The sequence below is a fragment of the Salvelinus namaycush genome, chromosome 26, assembly GCF_016432855.1.
Source record: "Salvelinus namaycush isolate Seneca chromosome 26, SaNama_1.0, whole genome shotgun sequence".
NCBI lineage: Eukaryota > Metazoa > Chordata > Actinopteri > Salmoniformes > Salmonidae > Salvelinus > Salvelinus namaycush.
Genome location: NC_052332.1, coordinates 31,207,551 through 31,228,623, shown reverse-complemented (window position 1 = coordinate 31,228,623; position 21,073 = coordinate 31,207,551). Strand labels below are relative to the sequence as shown.

The following is a 21,073-nucleotide window of genomic DNA, read 5'->3' as shown; positions in this document are numbered from 1 at the left end:
TGTTCCTTCAATAAGATATCTCTATAACCATAAATGAGCATGACAGAAACTACAGAGAATAAGAAAAATACATAATTTTAAAAATGTATTTTGCATTACAACAAAACATGTAATGTAATGCAATACAAGTCTGAGGTCAAAAATCTAATTCATATTTGATTAATCTGCCATCCCAGGGAATTAGGTTAAACTCCATTCAGTAGATCAAATGAGGCAGACAATTATATGGATAATGAACTGCTTTTATTGTTTCACTGCAAACTTGCACATCCTTCAATCACAGTCATCTGTAGCTGTGTAATACAGCTGTTTGAGTAATGCATACTTTAATGTACATGTACAACATGTTACCTGTTATTAATCAAGCCAGAATATAATTGAAAACCAAATGTTTAATCAAGATGTGAAATAAATAAAACATGGGATAATACAGGTTAATCCATGGAATCATCCTAGTTCTGCCAATAGCACTGAGGTAATCCAGCTTCCTGTGTAGGAATTTAAAGAGATCCCCTTTGGAATGACAACATAAAATAGTATCTACAGTATAATAATAAAGCAAAATTCAAAATGTTCACAGTTCAGAGATCAATAAATAATGATTAAAAGGGGAATGGCTGCTAGTAGACACACTGAAATAATTATACTCATCAACAGAGTTAAAAACATGTGTTCCATCTCTTCCAAAGTCTTAATTCAATATAAGATAGCAACTAAAACATTTTTGGCTGATGAGACTTTGCTATTGTGTAACACAACAGCAGCATAATTGAGCAATGACCAATATATTTAAAAGTAGAAGCCTCAACTTATGACTAATACAGTTTTTAATTAACTAACCAATTTAAGACATATACTGTATGTTCTAGTAGAATATACTGTTGCCCCTGGAAATGTCCAGGTCAGACATGACCTAAAACCATTAACACTTAAGACAGTTGTGTGGAGTTACTATTACAGAAAACAACACAACAGAAATAAACTATAACAAAGTTATTATCCACCTCATTTGGATGGGCTAGCTAGTACAGTAGGCTACACCTTTATCTACTTGGTGCTATTCTACACAGGTTTTAGCCAGTAGTTCTTTGGGGTCTGGGCCAGAACCCTTATTGCTTGACAACACATCACACAGATTAAGAAGTGGATAGACAGTTATGAAACACTAAAGGGTTCAATGCCTGGTGATTAAAGTATGAAAACACTCAGAGAGAAACATTTAAGATTGGTAAGTTATTCAGGAATGTGATGTGATAAAGTTCCAGGAGTAGTGAGGGAGATGATGATTAGTTCTGATGGATTAGAAGAGGGGAGGGGATTAGCGAAGGTCGCTCTCGTCATCCTGTATTTGTTTCTTTATCCTCAGTAACATAGTAGTGTTCCACTGATCCAATCTTGAGATGGAGTCAAAGTCCTTCACCTGTTAAGAGAAGTAGAAATGGTTTAATAGACAAACATAATTCAGTTATCATGGAATGGCAAGTATAAGAAAAACCTACCGCATCAGTGAATGCGTCAACATCCTGCTCCTCATATGCATCTAGAAGTTTCTGTTAAAATAAGCATAAGCCATGTTTTGTATACAATATAACACTCAGGAAATGCCATGTTTTATTTTTGGTTTCTACTACAAATACCATAAATGTTATATTCAGTATGCACTCAGATAAAAAGCCATTTAAAGAGCTGTTTAACTTTGAAACACAATAGACTTACCTTAACCAGTTTGCACTCTCTAGCATCTGAGAAGGCTGGAAACATATCCTCATATCTCTGTACAGACAGCTATTGGTAGACAAGAGATATGAACAGGGTCAAACCTAGTACATAGAGGCTGTGTGATGTAGGTATACAGAAATAAAAGGCTCACCCTTGCATTAAGCATGTCCACACAGAAGTGACAAAGAGCTGCTTTGAAGAAGTGGTCTTTAGCGCCATACTTCAACAGGACGCTGTCCATTGCATAAGTTCCGATCTAGGAATTACACAAAACAAACTCATAATGGAGGTAATTGGGAAAGCCCACTAAGTTAATTGGTGATTTAAATCACCATAATATACAGTGCATTCGGAAAGTATTCCGACCCCTTGACTTTTTCCACATTTTGTTACGTTACAGCCTTATTCTAAAATGGATTTAAAAAATCTCAATCTATGCACAACACCTCATAATGACAAAGCAAAAACAGGTTTAGATTTATTTGCAAATGTATAAAAAAATATCACCTTTACATAAGCATTCAGACCCTTTAAATCAGTACTTTGTTTGTTGAAGCACCTTTGGCAGAAATTACAGTCTCGAGTCTTCTTGGGTATGACACTACAAGCTTGGAAAACCTGCATTTGGGGAGTTTCTCGCATTCTTCTCTGCAGAGCCTCTCAAGCTCTGTCAGGTTGGATGGGGAACACCGCAGGTCTCTCCAGAGATGTTCGCTCGGGTTCAAGTACGGCCTCTGGCTGGGCCACTCAAGGACATTCAGAGACTTGTCCCGAAGCCACTCCTGTGTTGTTTTGGCTGTGTGCTTAGGGTCGTTGTCCTGTTGGAAGGTGAACCGTCCCCACAGTCCCTGCCACTGAAAAACATCCCCACAGCATGATGCTGCCACCACCATGCCTCGCCGTAGGGATGGTGCCAGGTTTCCTCCAGACGCGACGCTTGGCATTCAGGCCAAAGAGTTCAATCAATCTCATCAGACAGCTTTGGTAGGCAATATAATGGTGTGGGGGGGGGGGGGGGGTTGCCATTTTACGGGCTCCTAACCAAAATGGGCTATTTCTATATTTTCTCATTTTTTGTAACTAATTTTGTACATAATGTTGATGCTGCCATCTCTTATGACCGAAAAGAGCTTCTGGACATCAGACCAGTGATTACTCACCTCGAACTGGACAAAGATAATTTTCTTTAATGAGTCCGATGCGATGGATATACTGCTTTGTCAAGACAAGGGCCAAATCCCCATCATCAGCATGAAGAAAAGATGGAGAAAAAGCGGGAGGAGGGCCTTGTAGGGGGAGGGGTGCCTTGAGGGGTGCCTTGTAAGAATTCGCAGACGAGTGGGTAAACCACCACTTCCCTCCATATTATTGGCCAACGTGCCATCATTGGAAAACAAACTGGGCGATCTACAATCAAGACTATCCTACCAGCCGGACATTACAAAAAAAAATTAATAATATTACGTTTCACCGAGAAGTGGCTGAACAAGCCCCCATTAACATCGACAGGGCTGAAGTGGAGCGGGTCGAGAATTTCAGGTTCCTTAGTGTCCACATCACCAACGAACTATCATGGTGCAAACACACCAAGACAGTCGTAAAGAGGGCACAACAACACCTTTTCTCCCTCAGGAGACTGAAAAGATTTGGCATGGGTTCCCAGATCCTCAAAAAGTTCTACAGCTGCACCATCGAGAGCATCCTGACTGGTTGTATCACCGCCTATATGGCAACTGCTCGGCATCTGACCGTAAGGCGCTACAGAGGGTAGTAGGTACAGCCCAGTAAATCACTGGGGCCAAGACTCCTGACATCCAGGACCTATATACTAGGCGGTGTCAGAGGAAGGCCCCAAAAAATTGTCAAAGACTCCAGTCACAGACTGTTCTCTCTGCTACCGGAGAGCCAAGTCTAGGACCAAAAGGCTCCTTAACAGCTTCTACCCCCAAGCCATAAGACTGCTGAACAATTCAATCAAATGGCCACCCTGACTATTTACATTGAGACCCCCCCCCTCTTTGTTTTTACACTGCTGCTACTCGCTGTTTATTATCTATGCATAGTCACTTTACAAATTACCTCAACTAAATTGTACCCTCGCCTCAATATTGACATGTAATGTTCTTGCGCTACTTATTTTTTTTAAATTCACTTTAGTTTATTTAGTAAATATTTTCTTAACTCTATTTCTTGAACTGCATTGTTGGTTAAAGGCTTGTAAAGTAAGTATTTCACGGTAAGGTTGTATTCGGCGCATATAACAAATACAATTTGATCTTGTTTCTCATGGTGAGAGTGTCCTTTAGGAGCCTTTTGGCAAACACCAAGCGGACTGTCATATGCCTTTTACTGAGGAGTGGTTTCCGTCTGGCCACTACCATAAAGGTGGAGTACTGCAGAGATGGTTGTCCTTCTGGAAGGTTCTCCCATCTCCACAGAGGAACTCTGGAGCTCTGTCAGACCAAGACCATTCTCCCACAATTGCTCAGTTTTCCCGGGCGGCCAGCTCTAGGAAGATTCTTGGTGGTTACAAACTTCTTCCATTTAAGAATAATGGAGGCCACTGTGTTCTTGGGGGCCTTCAATGCTGCAGAAATATTTTGCTACCCTTCCCCAGATCTGTGCCACGACACAATCCTCTCTCAGAGCTCTAGAGACAATTCCTTTGACCTCATGGCTTGTGTGCCTTTCCAAATCATGACCAATCAATTGAATTTACCACAGGTGGACTCCATTCAAGTTGTAGAAACATCTCAAGGATGATCAATGGAAACAGGATGCACCGGAGCTCAATTTCAAGTCTCATAGCAAAGGGTCTGAATACTTATGTAACTAAAGTATTTCTAAAACCATGTTTTCACTTTATTATTATGGGGTATTGATGAGGGGGAAAAAACGATTTAATACATTTTCAAATAAGGCTGTAACGTAACAAAATGTGGAAAAAGTCAAGGGGTCTGAATCCTTTCTGAATGCAATGTACATGAGTTAATACACACCTGTTCATAAATGTCAATGGCTTTCTGGTACTGTTCCAGTTGGGCAGTGTAGGTGGCAACTTTCAGAAGGCATTTATTTGCAGCACTACAATGAGATTGGCAAGTAAATAATCAGTTCAAAAGACATTTACACAACACCAAGAGAAAAGTATGAAAATTGGGATGGAATACACCAGTAAATCCCATAAGGGATTATGCAAGAACGTTAAAATACCTCTTTGACTCTTCCCCTTTGTAGTAATCTGCTGCCTGTTCATAGTGACAAATGGCCTGTGGATAAAAAAAAAAAATCACATTTACTTTTCCTGGCCTCTCATTGATATCAAAGGCTGAAATATGAGCGAAAGATCTATGAAAACAGTACATCCAGGCTGTATCGCAACCGGCCGTGACTGAGAGTCCGCGCACAGGTCAGCGCACAATTGGCCCAGCGTCGTCCGGGTTTGGCCGGTGTAGGCTGTCATTGTAAATAAGAATTTGTTCTTAACTGACTTGACTACTTAAATAAAGGTTAAATAAAATAAAAAAAGATCAAATACATTACAGTATACTACATTCTCTATTAGGCTCTTATGAGTGACTGGCCTTATCAACATCTAATAGCTCACTCTCGTAGATCTCAGCAATAGATATGTGGTGTTTGGCTGCGATGGTGAAACGGCCCTGCAGACAAGAAGAGGTGAAATAATAATCAACACACCATACAACTAGTGCTCCTGAACACTAGGCACAACTGTCTATCATCGAGCAGGCTTGAGATTTACTTCTTTAATATTACACTGTGTAGTGAATGCAGAAATTCTCCTAGCTTCTCACCATGTCTGTGTAAATTTCAATGGCTTGGTTCAGGCAGTTGATGGCCTCTGTGGAGATAAAAAGTACATTCAATTAGAAACCCAAAGTTACATTATAATAGGGCATATACAGTGGCATACATTTTTCAACCCTTGAGAATATAATAACATGTATATATGTCTGTCCCATAACCCCAATAAATGTTGACAATGCAACTGTAATCTTTTTCAGAGTGTAAAGTAAAACGGGATGTACCCTGTGGGTCTGCTTTTTTGAAAACATTGCCTGCATCAAGGAAATTGATGGCTCCATCAAGTTTGTTGTCCATCTGCAGATGAAGGTGTGCTGCTTGAGAGAATGCGTTGCCAGCAGCTGGAACAAAATATGAACCAAGATATTATGTTGGTTACACCCCACACACCCCTTGCAGTTCTAAATGTACACTATTCAATTCTAACCAAATCTTACCACTCCAATTCTTGGCCATTTTGAACATGTTTGCTGCCCTCACATACATGTCACAGGCTTCCTCATACTTGCGGGATGAACCTCTGGAGAAATAGACAGAAAATGTTATTTAGACCTAATACTACATATCACTATCAAAACATGTTGGTCATGACAACGAAGGAACAAGACAAAAAAAGGTGTTCCCGATATTTTTTCCCATCCAATTGGAGACAGATTTTTATGCAAATATTCAAAAAATCGTTTAAAAACAATATGCAGTGTGCCAACTCTGGTATTGGCACGTGGTTCTAACCAACAGCGCTGTTGGCTAGAGTGCACATATAGCCTACATGATGAGATTATTATTATGGACAAAAGAGCGAGACTATTTGTTTGTCAAATGGAAGCCAAAAATCGAGTATAGCGTCACCAGAATAAGACCCTCGATAGTGCTGTGGGCTAGAGCGCACTTGCCAATAGCAGAATATATAAAGCAACAACAAAAAGTGTGATATAACCATCAGTAGAGTGGAAAATGCGATGGAAACCCATTTAACGTGTATGTTTTATTCCGTACATGGGAATTTAACCGCAAAATGTATTTTATTTGCACTACGTCATCGCGCACATGCCTTTTATCTGCAACAAGTCCAATTTGATGGAAACATCTCTGTTGGGAAAATGCACATATAGTTTTTAATGCGGATTTTTGAATAGTAGCATGAAAATCTGTTGCCAATTGGATGTTAACAAAGTTTATGATTAAGAACGCGGAGGGGGGAAATTATGGGATATTCTCGATATTTTAACTTTCCTTACAATCAATCTCAAATCCTTTTTGTAATATTTAATGTAAAGGTAATGTTTTGATGCTAATTTCCTCGTTTGATTACAAAAACTAGAGAAATATATAGGAAATAAAATCATAATAATATGATTATGATATGATATAGAATAAAGATCATTCAAAAAGAGAAGCAACAAAAAAAAGAGATGATGCAAAACAACTAACGTTAACTCATGAAAGAGAAAAGGAACAGAGATATGTTGTTGTTGTCATTATCTTGTTTAAAAACATTTGGGGGGGAAGGAGTTGGCTAAACCATTTAACAGGTGGAGCCAGCAAAGTGACATGACAACACTGTCAGTAGACCACAGATGAATAGGGAATCTGAGTAGACTGCGGCTAAACATTTGGTGTGTGTGACATAGCTAGTTAGTTAATGTTATCGTCACTGTACATAACGTTTTTATTGTGTTAGTGGTTTTTATTGTGTTTCGCAGCTACATTCTTTCATGTTAAAATAAATGTATGGGATCTGGAACAAGTAGCGAACGTTAACTAATACAAAACAAACACGCGAACGATAACTACTAAAGGTTAGCTAGGCTAGTTTGCGTTTACCCGAACAACGTCCCAAATCCTCGTGAGGATTTCATCTTTTTATCAGCCTCGGCCATGAGAGTCAAAGCCTCCTTCTCTTTCCCGGAATTATCCATCTTTTTAAAACAAATTATTATTCGTGCGCTCTGAAAATCGTACGTGGTATCCACTGCAGAAAACAGTAAACTCAGTCAAATGTATTTATGCTTAACTACGCGTCACGTCACACTGAAACCGGAAGTGTAAAATCAGGTGATCAGTAATAAAAACACGTGGTGGTATGGTACTTTTGTGAGACATTTTAGCGAAGGTTATCTATATCATTGACAATTACTACTAACAATGGAAGGCTATAAACCACTCAAAGGAAGTTTATATGGAAGTTTTGGCTTTAAATTGGATGCGAAAGGAATCTTAACAGACAAAAGCATAGTTTACTGTTTCCATTGCGAACAGAGCTTTTCCTACCACCGCAGCAAAACAAGCTTGCAATACCATTTGCGAAAAAAACATCCTCTTGTCACTAAAGCTAAACCTAGTGATGATGTAGAGTCAGACTCGGAAATCACAGGTATTTTTGCATGATCATATGCATTAATTTGGTCAAAATTGTATTTGGTTATTTGAATGTTTCTCGTTTTTCTCAGCGCATGCACTTTTGACTATAACCCAAAGTGTTTGATCAGTTCCCGTTCAAAGGTCTCTAGTTTGATAGAGATGGCCTTATTTGAATCTACGGGCGCCGTAATGTTATTTAGGTATTCAGATGGAGTTCCGATATTTGTGATACATTTAAAAAAAATATATATATATATATATATATATATAATAATCAAATTATTCTGGACTCGAGATAATTAGTAGTTGGATATAGTCGTTCATCTCAGGTGAAATATACCATTATCAAAGATCAATGGACCTTAGTCTGAACTGACAGACAGGCCAGGTGCAAAGGGACCTCTAACTCTTTGGAGAAAATATTTCTGTCAGGAGAACATCTTGAGATCCTTAGTCATGTTTTGAGATAGAAAAGGAAATCAACATGCATGCCAAACATGATGGTGTATCATACAATTAGTGCATGTTTTCTGTGCCCTTTTTAATTAGCTGTTATTGCCAAAGTAGTTAAATGGCAATTATTTTTCTACATCTTAATATTTGGGAGCTATGTAAAAAGTCACAGATTGACCTAACATTGAACAAATGTGTATTTATCTTGCATTCCAGTGATCTCTGACAACTCTAACATGGATTTCCGAGGGTACCCGTTGTGCAGCAGTCTGGGACCAAATTTGAGGAGAAGGGGGGATCGGGGAGCACCAGGACTGGTTCTGGATAGACGCAAGTCTACAGTTTGGAATTACTATATCCAGCTTAATGAGATGTATGTTGAGTGTAATATATGCAAGAGACAGTTGTCTTTTCACAACAGCACTACGACTATGAGGGAGCACCTTGTCCGCAAACATAATATACGCGACAATGGGCCACCTGTACTCCATAACACAGTGGTGGCCTTGGCCCCGATTCCAGCTACATCACTTCAGCCAATGGCCCAGCCCAGATTCCCCTGCAACATCTCCACTACATCTACTACTGCCAACACATGCATGTTCCAGCCAGATTTGCACGTAGTTGTAAAAGAGGAGCAGCAGGATGCTGGCTTATCTCCTGAACAAGGGACGGCCAAACGTGCACGAATCACATGTGCTCCCCCAGATGTAGGATGCGGTGCCAATGCAAACCCTGTCTGCAGCCGAGATTTGGAACCGTCAAATTCAAATACTGGATTACTATACAGTGAGAACAACCACTTTGGTGATAGCAATCGCAGTGGCACTTGTATCAAGGAATCCAATGATAAGCGAACTGGGTTCCTGACTGACCTAATATTAGAAGTGGTGTACAGGGACTTGCAGCCACTGTCTGTGGTGGAGGAGAGGGGATTTCGTCTTCTATTGAGCTGCTTAGAACCACAGTACCCAGTGCCGTCTCCCTCTCAGCTCGGCAGCCTTATTTGGCATCGCTATGATGTTCTTAAACGGCAACTGCAGCAGTGTCTTCAGTCTGGCCTGGCACCACGTGGCATAACACTTTGCACTGAATACTGGAGGTCAGTAGCAGGTTGTGAGGTGGGAGCAAGCGGCCAGCTGTTCTTAACTGTAAGTGCACATTTTATTGACAAAGACTGGCGCTTGGCCCGTTGTGTGCTGCAGACCCGTCCCATGACCGTTATCAGAGAGAGGGCTTGTGGAAGTGGGTTCACTCAATTTGGTGACACCCTAAAGGCAGTTCTCTCCGACTTCCATCTCCCCCAGAGCTCTGTTTTCTGTGTTGTGCACGATACTCCCAGGATCTCAGAGGCCAGAGAGACTGCGAATATGGGACTTCAGAAAGAAAATCAAATTGCTGGACCAGGCCAATCGCCTCAGGATCTCCCAGAGAGCTGGGTAGCATTACACTGTGCAGGGGAAGCCCTCAAACTCTGCATCCAGGAAGGACTATGGATGGAACCTGTCAGACAGGCTCTTTCTGAGGCCCGCAGGATTATTTCACATTTCCAGCATGACACACCTGCTGCTGCCGCTCTGATCCACAAAGCAGAAGCTGCTAATAAAGCCGGTGCTTGTCTGGCGCTGGATGACCCAGGGCGCTGGGCAACTACTATCGACATGTGTGAGAGTCTGCTAGGGCTGAAATGGGTGGTGAGCTCCGTTCTAGAGGAGCAGAAAGCTGCTCCAAATTTAGTGGACCACCAGTGGCGTCTCCTCCAGGAGCTGGTGCCAGTTCTTAAGACCATGCGCATCGCTGCCTCCTTTTTGAGTGAGGACATAAATGTGTCCATCTCCGCCCTTATGCCGTGCCTGCATGGCGTATTCCGTGTCCTAAGGCAACACATCGCAGAGAGCAGCTGCCCTGTGGCTCGAGGAGTCATGGAGACCGTGCAGTCAGGAATGGAGCGACAGTGGAGACTGGGTGAAGAGGAGGCCTTACTGGACAGCCCTGCCGTCCTCTCCTCATTCCTGGACCCGAGGTTTAAGGAGCTGCGCTTCCTCAGCCCACATGCACGTAGTAAGCTGCACGACAAGGTTAAAGAACTGTTATCTGCTCAAGCGCAAATAGAGGCAGAGGAAATAAGCAGAGAGCGTGATAAAGGAGGTGATGATGAGAAGGGCGAAGAGGGAAGGGAAAGGGGAGTGACTAATATGAGATTGATTAACTCTCAGTCAACAATCGTTCATCTGCAGCCCCCTTCCTATAATCAAGTGAGCCCAGTGGCCAAAACCATGTACGACATACTGCTAGGAGAGGATCCCACTGAGCGAATGCCTGAGATCCACCAACAGCTGGAGAACTACATTGCAGAGCCGTTGTGCAAACGTAGTCTGTCACCTCTCCACTGGTGGCGCTCTAAGGAGCATCGCTTCCCTGCCGTGGCCAGACTTGCCCGTACATTTCTGGCTATTCCTACTACGGCTGTGGCTGCAGACAGAGCTTTTGCTCCTAGAGAGACTACTGTTGCTCAACGCAGGGCCATTCTGGGGCCCCAGCATTTGGATCATATTCTTTTCCTTCATCAGAACAGTGACTATGTGGAGAAACTGATGGGAGGGTCTACGGGGCATGGAGAAAGGGGCAGTGACAGGAATGGAGCCAAGAAGACAAGAGAGACTCTGTATCAGTCTTTAGTGTCCTATGAGAGCAAGACTTGGTTGGGAGGGGAGGAGTTGTGAGCTTGTAGTCAGTCTAAATACCTTCCTTTATCATAGTAAGAACAGAGTTGTGGATATGCATACTCAACATAGGCCTGTGAGAAAATATCTATCCATTCCTGCCTAAGATTTAGCTGATTTCAACTCATCTAGGTAAAGAGTTGAAAAATCAATGACAAGGCAAACAAATAATGCAGCTATTGGGCTCAAAGCCACACTTGTGTGCCGTCTGTTTTTACATGTAAAAAAGTGTCTGGCCTACATATCTACATGTGAGCTGTGAATTTTCATCATAAGTCGCTGTAAAGTGCTTTCAATGTGTACCATACCAAATAATATGTATCCTATATGTAAAGTTGTGAGGAGTTGTTGCACTTTGTCCTTGGTTTGCATGAAGTAAAAACACTGGTTCAGCAGAGAAGCTTGTACAATAATTGCAGTATGATGTTCATTTAGAAGTAAGAAATGTCTCGAACACTATCCGTGAAGAACTGTTGCATTAAGGGAATGGTTAAACATTCAAACATTTTCAAACAAACAAAAGTATTTAAATAACATTTATTTTAAAACAACACCAGAGTGAGACAAATGTAACTTTCATCAACACTCTCACAATAGAGGAAATACCACTTAGGTAAACAAAAATATATACGCAACATGTAAAGTGTTGGTCCCATGTTTCATGAGTAGAAAAAAAATCCCAGAAATGTTCCATATGCACAAAAAGCTTATTTATTTATTTCAATAGACTGATTTCCTTATATGAACTGTAACTTTTTTAATTCATGTTGCGTTTTATCTTTTTGTTCAGTGTAATTTGAGTCCCGGATTTATGTTTTCTATGTTACGCATAGTCTATGAGACCAGTCTGCCAAACTAACTGGCCTGACTGGCTGATGAATTGCATAGGCATACTTGCTTTCCTATTAGTCTTCTGGTTTGGCACAAGGGCTGCCAATTTTTTAAAATTATTATTATTCAATTTTTTGACCCTTTTTTCCCCATCCAATTTCGTGATTACAATCTTGTCTCATCGCTGCAACTCCCCAACGGTAGAGGGAGAGGGGAAGGTCGAGTCATGCGTCCTCCGAAACATGACCCGCCAATCTGCGCCTCTTAACACCCGCTCGCTTAACCCGGAAGCCAGCCGCACCAATGTGTCGGAGGAAACACCGTTCAACTGACAACCGGTGTCAGCTTGCAGACATCCAGCCCGCCATAAGAAGTCGCTAGAGCGCGATGAGCCAAGTAAAGCCCCCCGGCCAAACCCTCTCCTAACCCGGACGATACTGGGCCAATTGTGCGCCGCCCTATGGGACTCCCGGTCATGGACGGTAATGACACAGCCTGGGATCGAACCTCAGGCTGTAGTGACGCAGCAACACTGCGATTCAGTGCCTTAGACCGCTGCGCCATTTGGGAGGCCAGGGCTGCCAATTTTTATCGGTACCATGTGTGTCCGAGCTTTTTTTTTTTTATGTCCGAGCTTTTCTTATTCGCCTTCTCAGTAGAAAATTGCATTGTTTCACTCCTCCACCGAATCCCAATTGATATGTCTGTGTTCGGTGCACTTGAACAGCTGTGGTCAACACCCATCTCCACCCTCTGAGCATGTCCCCGAGGCAGCATCGGCTCAGGCAGCTCAGACCACTGTGTTCTATTCACAATTTCCAGCTCATTCTTTGCAATCACTACTTTTCACATTCTTCTACAGCAGAATAAGAGACTCACCAACACTTCAAGGACCTTTATTTGTTCTATATTACTCCACCATCATGTCTAGTGGGGGGCTGAAGGACAGAAATGCTGAAACGCTGGAGGATGTTAACGCAGTCACAAAAGAGCTCAAGTATCTTTACTATAAGAGGCTGCTTCCCATAGAGAAGCAATATGGCTTCCAACACTTTCACTCTCCCAGCTTTGAGGATGCCGATTTTGACAACAAACCGATGGTGCTGGTGATGGGTCAATACTCGACAGGGAAGACTACTTTTATCAGGTGACTAAGTTATTTAATCTATTATAATGGCTCACGGGCCTATGGCACAGATACAGTATTTGCCATACAAATGTCTTTCTTTTATATGGTGTATGTATGTATATTGCTTATTTATCTCTTTGTGTGTGTGATAAAGATATCTCCTTGAGCAAGACTTTCCAGGTAGCCGTGTTGGTCCAGAGCCCACCACAGACAGCTTCACTGCCATCATGCATGGGGAGGTAGAACAACTAATCCCAGGCAATGCTCTGTCAGTAGACCACAAAAAGCCCTTTCGCCACCTCAATTCTTTTGGAAATACCTTCCTGAACAGGTAAGAGGACATCAGGGCAAAGTTAGTGGTTGTTGGCAAAATAAATGTTTTAATTGAGGTGCAGGGACAGGAAATATAACCATGCCAACAAAGCAAATCAAGGAGTGGATGGAAAACTGAGAATAGGGAAAGGGGGGGACATGAGAAATGAAAAAGTGAGCTGCATTAACTTTAGTGCTACCAAAGAGGACAAGCTTGGAAATGTTATTTAGAATTTCAATTTCAACACATACTGCATCTTCGGTGATGTTTGAAAAACATGCAAAGTTTGATGCAGTCAGTCAAATTCTTGTTTTCTCTTTCCCCAAGATTCCAGTGTGCCCTGCTGCCAAATCAGGTCCTGGAGAGTATCAGCATTATTGACACACCAGGCATCTTATCTTCGGCTAAGAAGAGAATGAGTCGAGGTCAGATGCAAGAAAGATAAATTGAATGGGGGATGGAGAAGTCCTACTGTCCTAATATATTATCTCAAATCATTTGTTTGAATTGAAAAACTTTTCAGTAGTCCATGTATTCTGCGTATACCTTATCCTGCTGGAATTTTGACTTGTAAGACGGGTGTTGATTAAAAAACAATAATAATAATTTGGAGGGTGCTTATATTTGTACAAGTGTGTTTAATACACTTGTGAATTGGAAATGTTTTTGGGGGATATCCCAACTCTCCCTGAGACACCCTCGGTCCTCAGAGAGAGGGTGGGTCTTGATTTGAAGCAGAATGTATGATGTCAAATTATTGTATGGGATGGGAGGACTGTGCAGATTATTTTTACTCTGGAGATATTCATCCAAGGGTGGAGCTGCTAACAGCCGCTCAATCAAATGAAATATTTTAGGTCCACTGGGATTATGCATGTTGACCTAATTCATAGAGTTATTAAATTTCACTGTTCCACTTCTTTTAATGGATTCATACAACTTCTGTGCTGTTCTTTTTTAAATTTAGGATATGATTTCCCAGCAGTGCTGCGCTGGTTTGCAGAACGTGTGGACCACATCATCCTTCTGTTTGATGCACATAAACTGGAGTTCTCTGATGAGCTCACACGTGCCTTTGGGGCTCTGTGTGGCTATGAAGACAAGCTGCGTGTGGTACTGAATAAAGCAGACAGGGTCGACTCTCAACAGTTGATGCGAGTGTATGGTGCTCTCATGTGGTCACTGGGGAAGGTGTTTCAAACCCCTGAAATACTCCGGGTTTACATCGTCTCCCTCTGGTCACAGCCACGTCTGTTGTCTGACCACTGTCAACTGCTGGAGCTTGAGGAACTGGATCTTTTGGAGGATATCCGGAACCTGCCTCGAAATGCTGCCGTACGGAAACTTAATGACCTAGTTAAGAGGGCACGCCTAGTTAGGGTGAGGCACGTTTATTGTCTATATTCATTTGATATAATTGTTTATAAATAAACATAAGTGTATATTTGGAGAGCATTTGCACAGGCATGAATCTATAAAAATGACGGACTCTTTTGAAACCAAGGTTAAGTGCTTCCCATCTTTGTCCTCCTCACTCTAGGCCCATGCACATATCATTAGCCATCTCAAGCAGGAGATGCCCACAGTTTTCTGCAAGGAGAGCAAGAAGCAGAACCTGATCTATGAGCTTCCTCTCATCTTCTCCAAGATTCAACAGCAACAGCGAGTACCAGCTGGTGACTTCCCTGACTGTGCCAAGATGCAGGTCTGCTACCCTCCCAATTTTGTTGCATGCATATTTGGTTGGATTACCTATTCCGTTTACCAAGAACTCATAATTAGAGTCCTATGTTTTGTGCAGTCATAATGTGACATAGTAAGATTTTATCCTGTATTTTAAGCCATCCAGAAATAAGAATTACACAAAAAAACGTAAGCAATTGTCTGACGATGGCTCTGTACCAAAAGGGAAGAATTTTATGAAAAAGCTTAAAATAAAGGTTCAAATCCAGTCACGTCACATGATTGCACAAAACACAGGGTCCTACTCATAATGGTTATTTATTACAGGAAAGAGAAAGCTCTCAGGATCAGTACAACTTCTAGAAAATCAGACCAGTTGATTATCACTTACTCAAAATCATGCTCGTATGACTTTCCTGCTTTTTTCTGTTCTCAGGAACGACTAATGGGTCAAGATTTCACAAAGTTCAAGACACTCAAGCCCAGCCTAATGGCTTCCTTGGACAAGTTACTGTCCAATGACATTGCAAAGCTGATGCCTTTACTACATCAACAGGATCTGAAGAAGGCTTCCCTGCCAGGGATTCCGGATGGAACCTTCTTGGAAACTGGCAGGTCTCTCTTTGAGCAAGTTACAAAGAGTGGAGAAAGCAGGGAAATACAGAAGGATGAGTGGGTGGTGACAAAAGATAAACAAAAATATGATGAGATATTCTACAATCTCTGTCCAAATGAGGGCAAACTGAGCGGTACTAAGGCCAAGGAGTGGATGGTCAGCACCCACCTGCCAAACTCAGTACTTGGCCATATCTGGAGGCTTTCTGATGTGGACTGTGATGGCATGCTGGATGATGAGGAGTTTGCCCTAGCCATCCATCTCATTGAGGCCAAGCTGGAGGGCCATGGGCTCCCAGGAGAGCTGCCTGCCCACCTAGTGCCACCTTCGAAACGTTTGCATAAAGGATTAGCTGTTTAGCTTAGTCTGGCAGGTTGAACAGGAGCCTATGATAGGCTGGGCAAAGCAAAACTAGAGAACATCAAATAATGCAGTCAAAAACAACAACCCTTTTGAATGAAGAGAAATAATTAAACAAAACATTTGTTCCTAGAAAAGATGACTGGACAGGATAGATTTCCAACAACTTGGTCATGTCAGGCCACCCACTGATTTTCCCTGGGAAACCACAATCCTGGCAGGATTTTCCTTCCAAATTATGTACTGTCTACAAACACTACGCATTTATATTGTGGATCCTGACACTGGTTCACTCCAATAGATCGCTGGATTGTGAATTGGACTCGTTCTGTCATTTCCTGATTTCTTGTTTTGATGATATGTATATTTCTATTGTATTTTAAGAAATACAAATCACTACAAGTGAATTGCCAGTGACAACAATTTCACCGAAATGCAAGTTACTCAAAATAATCAGAAAAAGGTCAGGGGTTTCAATTGTATAAAACTACGATAGAGTTGTAAGAATACATTGTTATGTCATTGACTAATTCTAGAGATTTTATTACATTTGGGGACAGATTTCAAATATTTGTTTTTGTGTATGTAAAATTGACGAGAGAGAATTAAGAAATGAACAACTAATTCAGTAGCTTGTTTTCATTTGAATAATATATTACATCTTTCATTGTAAATACATGGGTCTTATTAATGAGATAACACATGTAATTACTTAACTCGCTCCAAAATAACTTCAGAGTCGCACTCATAAAACGTGTATAGTAGTTTCCCCTTTTTTTAAATCACAAAACATGCTATTAAAAGTTCTTACAATGGTATAGTTTGTGCAATATTTTAAAGTTAATTTGTTTTACTTCATTTGAAATACAACATTTGTGAGGGAGCAACCAAGCTTTCTTCCATAAAATTTCAGTAATATGTCTACATTCCAGAAAAATTTCCCCGAGAGAGATCTTGTTCTTGGAATGTAAACGTTCCCTTAATACATTTCTTATCCAGCTGGGGGCAACCATACAACATAAATTGTGCCTCTATCTTGACATGTTCTTCAAAACACAAATTAGATTTAATTGAGTAAATCCTGAAGGTATTGCTTTGCATGTAGAATTAAATGATTTAATGTAATGAGAAGTTATGTTTCTAAGATCATTCTATAAGAGAGTATATTCCCTTGATCAAATAAATCAAGCAAAAATATAATGGTTATTTCAAATCACTTAGGGAAGAATAAAGACTTGTTTTTAACAATATCTTTGTTGAAGAAGTGTTTTGTGGCGGGAGAAGATGTGGACATTACGCATTTTCCAGGCTAAAAGGGCTTCGTTCTCGAAAGTCTAGTGGTCACGTGAATGCAACGATGACGTAGTTGGAAGGTCGAATTTCCCAACCAAACCATTTGATGCAAGCTTTTAGGGGTAGACAAAATGGACTGTTTTATATATTTACTTATGTGAATAAATCTATGTATGAAAACGTTATGTATATGCATAAAAATAATCAAGACTAGAACATGCACTTATTCTTGCCATACTTGTGTTCATGTGAAGTATTTTGGTAAAGCTAAAAACACATCTCTCCTCCTTGGTAAAGATGTGTTCTCCTGTGTGAACGGGGGACCTCATGAAGATGATTCGTGGGTCGCTCCGCCTTATTTATTTCATAACAACGTCAAATATCAAGGAAATAGCCTTACACCGACAACCCTTTTGCAACTACTACCTCTCTCAGAGAAGGGCTGCAGCGACTTGCGATATGGGAGTCAAAGTTCATATCATCTACTGGTAGGTTGCTATTTTTACTACTGCTGACGGTACAGTTTATCCTCCAGGCAGTGGTTTATTTAGGTAACATTACCGCTTGGTTGCGTTTGCAAATTGCCAGATTGATTGTTAGGTAGGAGCAGTCGTAGGCCTTCACCCAAATTTGTGGTTCTCTGAAAATGAGTTGCTGTAGCTATTTGCTTATAAAGTTGCATAGACATGGCACAGTGAAGTGAAAGCATGTTTGTTTGACACAGTGTTGCTAATCCTCTCTGTTTCTTATGCCTAGCGGTGGATGAGGGTACAGGCCCAAGGTACGTGTCCATTAAATGTGTAATAAAACATGTACTAGTCCATTTTTTATCAAATTGTATCTTTTGATTTAATCATTCTTTCTACGTCTGAGTGATATTTATGCCTTAAATTTTAGTTCACCAGACTCAAGACACAGCTTGAGGATGAATTCCCAGGTGATCTTGAGATTGTGAGTCATTTTAAGTAGCCTAAAGAGTAGAAAATTGCAGATGGATGTTACCAGATGTTTGTTTCAAGTTACTATAATGACACCCCTCTTTCTCTCACACATCCTTTCTATCTATCACTCACTCACCAGACTGGTGAAAGCACACCTTCAACCTCTGGGTGGTTCGAGGTGGAGGTGAATGGCAAGTTGGTCCACTCAAAGAAGGTACAGTATCAAACAGTGGAACTTGTTTCTTCACCCAACAAAACAATATGATTAATACAATATTTTTAAAATACAAACATTTGCTTTCTGCAGGAGGGGTCAGGCTTTGTGGACAACGAGCAGAAAATGGCAACATTGGTTGATGCCATTGATAAGGTGTTGGGGAAATAAGAGTGCTGATTATGGAGGTATGAACCACAGGAGGTTGGTGGCACCTTAATTGGGGAGGACGGGCTCATGGTAGTGGCTGGAGCGGAATAGGTGGAATGTTACAAAATAAATACATCTAACACATGGTTTCCACGATTGTTACACAATGTAATTTTTTTATATTACTTTGGCTTCTTTCTTGTACACTGTTACTGGTAGCAGCATACATCCATTTCAGTGTACATTTTCTTAATTTTAATCATTTTCTCTTTCCACAGTCTGTTTGTCATCTCCTTGACATTGCATAATGATGGTGGTGCTCCAATTGTCAAAGACATGGGTGCTGCTTGATGAAACCTGCTCTGCCAGGGAGGTGGCCTGCAGATTCCTTCAACTCCTACAGTGGCACTGCTTTTGTAAGATGGAGGGTGATACAAAGGGAGAATATACTGTTTATTTGTAATTGAAACATAACATTTTAATTGAGCTTCTTACATTGTTCCATTATTTTTACTTTTAGGCATGGTCAAGCTTTAAAACATTTAACATTGTATGTATCTTTCCAAATGTTGGTGCGACTATGAAATGCAAGTTCTTAACTTATCTTTTGTTTATATGTCAACTTTCTTCTCTTAGTTTGTCTGTATTTTAAAAAGGCCTGACGTTTTGATTAAACAAGGAAAGGAAGACGCAACACCTTGACAGAATAGAAATGCATATTGCAATGTCCAGTAGACTAGTGAGTGACAGTGACACCCTTGGTAGACATGCATCAAGGAAAGTTATAGAGCTGCACTGTCTGGTTCTTGAGTGTCTTTTCCATGACAGATAAATAGGATACATTTTCATCTTAAACAGCATCTACTTAGTGTAAGAACAAGACGGTTAACCATTTAGTGTTACACATTCATTTGGGGTTTTATACACATTTCTATAAACATTACAGTAGTTTTAATCTACATTCAAGGTTGGTGTTACATGTATCTTCTTTTAAACTAGATCATGTATAATGAAAGTTGAAACTGAAATATTTGTCAAATGTGATATCTGAGACAGGCAGCCTGTAGGCATGTGAAACATGATCCCCTTGCCTAGGTATGGTAGATACCAGTAGGTTGTGTACTTGTTAGAGGAAGAGTATACTAAGTGTACAAAACATTAAGGACACCTTCCTAATATTGACTCCAATGCTTCCCGCAGTTGTGGTAAGTTGGCTGAGTGTCCTTTGGGTTTTGGACCATTCTTGGTACACACGGGAAGCTGTTGAGTGTGAAAAATTGAGCAGCGTTGCAGTTCTTGACACAAACCGGTGCCCCTGGCACCTACTACCATACCGCTTTCAAAGGCACTTCAATCTTTTGTCTTCCCCATTCACCCTCTGAATAGCATACACACAATCTGTCTCATGTCTTAAATATTTTTTACCTGTCTCCCCTTCATCTACACTGATTTGAAATGGATTTAACATCAATAAGGGATCATAGCTTTCACCTGGATTCACCTGGTTAGTCTTTGTCCTGGAAAGAGCAGGTGTCCTTAATGTTTTGTACACTGTATAATTGTCCCTACCAAGATGGCACATGTCCAGACACATTCTAATTTTCACATGTCTTTCCATCAACAGAAACTTCTGTGATATTTTATTATAAATGTGATTCTTCAAGGTCCTATGATGTAATCTTCTAGATCCAACCCCTCAATAAAAGTTAGGTTTTCATTAGTCATTCTGAATATTAGTTCAGGATACCAAAATCAGTTAACATCTGTTTTCAAAATGGTATATCACTACACCTTCAGAGTGAAGCTGGTAAAAGGCAGAAATGAGCATTTTGCAGATAGAGACAGTGGCAGATGTAAGTGTCCCTATGTGAAGGATTGCCATCTGGTTCATTCTCAACAGTAACAGCAGAGATACTGTATATAGTGATGAGATGGTCTTGTCTCCGCCCTAACAATGGGAGTTGCTCTGCTTGACAGATAAGAAGAATCACTGTATTCCCACGTGGACAGATTTTGACGGGAGTGTACCCTCTCGCTTCGCCTCTTCCTCCCTGGTAACCGCCTCCAATTAAGGTAGAACAACCTATGCATTTGATGCATTAAAGCAGTGGTTCCCAACCAGGGATACTAGGACTTGATTACTTGAGAAGACTCATGAGACCATAGGCTTACTGGTATAATGTACATGAGTGGGTACTTCAGGGGGACTCCGGGCAGAGCAAAATTAAATTGGTGGTACAGTAACCGAAAACGTTTTGGAACCACTTCATTAAAGTGGCAATATGCGAATGCTACATACATTTTCTGACTTTTAAATTAATTCTATATATTGATTCTTGAAAAATAAATAAAACTAAGCCTCATGAGCTTAGTTCAACTGTCACACTCCATCAGAACCCAAAACATAAGCTTGTTTTTCTCCATTGTAAACAATGTAATTCTAAAAAACACTAGCTTCAAAA

General features: G+C 40.8%; 4 protein-coding genes across 5 annotated transcripts; 3 read left to right on the top strand and 1 right to left on the bottom strand.

Moving 5' to 3' along the window:
* Positions 1-226: 226 nt before the first annotated feature.
* On the bottom strand, positions 227-7,592 carry napaa (N-ethylmaleimide-sensitive factor attachment protein, alpha a). Of its 2 annotated transcripts, XM_038965158.1 has the most exons (11): positions 7,369-7,592; positions 5,982-6,064; positions 5,769-5,885; positions 5,535-5,581; positions 5,304-5,381; positions 4,933-4,988; positions 4,719-4,803; positions 1,871-1,975; positions 1,717-1,785; positions 1,500-1,550; positions 227-1,420 (listed from the first exon to the last, which is right to left on the bottom strand). In XM_038965158.1, the coding sequence occupies exons 1-11, from the start codon at positions 7,461-7,463 to the stop codon at positions 1,319-1,321; spliced, it is 888 nt and encodes a 295-aa protein (XP_038821086.1). In that variant the 5' UTR covers positions 7,464-7,592; the 3' UTR covers positions 227-1,318. The 2 variants fall into 2 exon arrangements, with proteins under 2 accessions (XP_038821086.1, XP_038821087.1); XM_038965159.1 differs by lacking the exon at positions 5,304-5,381.
* A 44-nt stretch (positions 7,593-7,636) lies between these two features.
* Positions 7,637-12,113, top strand: si:dkeyp-117b8.4 (E3 SUMO-protein ligase ZBED1). The gene is made up of 2 exons (XM_038965157.1): positions 7,637-7,918; positions 8,575-12,113. Exons 1-2 carry the CDS (start codon positions 7,690-7,692, stop codon positions 11,079-11,081), a joined length of 2,736 nt encoding a protein of 911 aa, XP_038821085.1. The 5' UTR covers positions 7,637-7,689; the 3' UTR covers positions 11,082-12,113.
* A 72-nt stretch (positions 12,114-12,185) lies between these two features.
* ehd2a (EH-domain containing 2a) lies at positions 12,186-17,240 on the top strand. The gene is made up of 6 exons (XM_038965745.1): positions 12,186-13,059; positions 13,196-13,372; positions 13,682-13,779; positions 14,322-14,734; positions 14,895-15,059; positions 15,474-17,240. The coding sequence occupies exons 1-6, from the start codon at positions 12,836-12,838 to the stop codon at positions 16,011-16,013; spliced, it is 1,617 nt and encodes a 538-aa protein (XP_038821673.1). The 5' UTR covers positions 12,186-12,835; the 3' UTR covers positions 16,014-17,240.
* Positions 17,241-17,624: 384 nt separating this feature from the next.
* On the top strand, positions 17,625-20,335 carry selenow1 (selenoprotein W, 1). Its single transcript, XM_038965155.1, has 6 exons — positions 17,625-17,794; positions 18,063-18,087; positions 18,204-18,257; positions 18,387-18,461; positions 18,555-18,649; positions 18,890-20,335. The coding sequence occupies exons 1-5, from the start codon at positions 17,634-17,636 to the stop codon at positions 18,630-18,632; spliced, it is 393 nt and encodes a 130-aa protein (XP_038821083.1). The 5' UTR covers positions 17,625-17,633; the 3' UTR covers positions 18,633-18,649; positions 18,890-20,335.
* Positions 20,336-21,073: the final 738 nt, after the last annotated feature.

Excerpts from the sequence above, each read along its gene's own strand:
- napaa (XM_038965158.1), bottom strand. The coding sequence starts at position 7,463 with ATGGATAATTCCGGGAAAGAGAAGGAGGCTTTGACTCTCATGGCCGAG. Across the intron at positions 5,582-5,768 it reads CAAAAAAGCAGACCCACAGG|AGGCCATCAACTGCCTGAAC; the intron begins GTACATCCCGTT and ends TTATCTCCACAG. Across the intron at positions 5,382-5,534 it reads TTGAAATTTACACAGACATG|GGCCGTTTCACCATCGCAGC; the intron begins GTGAGAAGCTAG and ends TCTTGTCTGCAG.
- si:dkeyp-117b8.4 (XM_038965157.1), top strand. The coding sequence starts at position 7,690 with ATGGAAGGCTATAAACCACTCAAAGGAAGTTTATATGGAAGTTTTGGC. Across the intron at positions 7,919-8,574 it reads GTCAGACTCGGAAATCACAG|TGATCTCTGACAACTCTAAC; the intron begins GTATTTTTGCAT and ends CTTGCATTCCAG.
- ehd2a (XM_038965745.1), top strand. The coding sequence starts at position 12,836 with ATGTCTAGTGGGGGGCTGAAGGACAGAAATGCTGAAACGCTGGAGGAT. Across the intron at positions 13,060-13,195 it reads GGGAAGACTACTTTTATCAG|ATATCTCCTTGAGCAAGACT; the intron begins GTGACTAAGTTA and ends TGTGTGATAAAG. Across the intron at positions 14,735-14,894 it reads AGAGGGCACGCCTAGTTAGG|GCCCATGCACATATCATTAG; the intron begins GTGAGGCACGTT and ends TCCTCACTCTAG.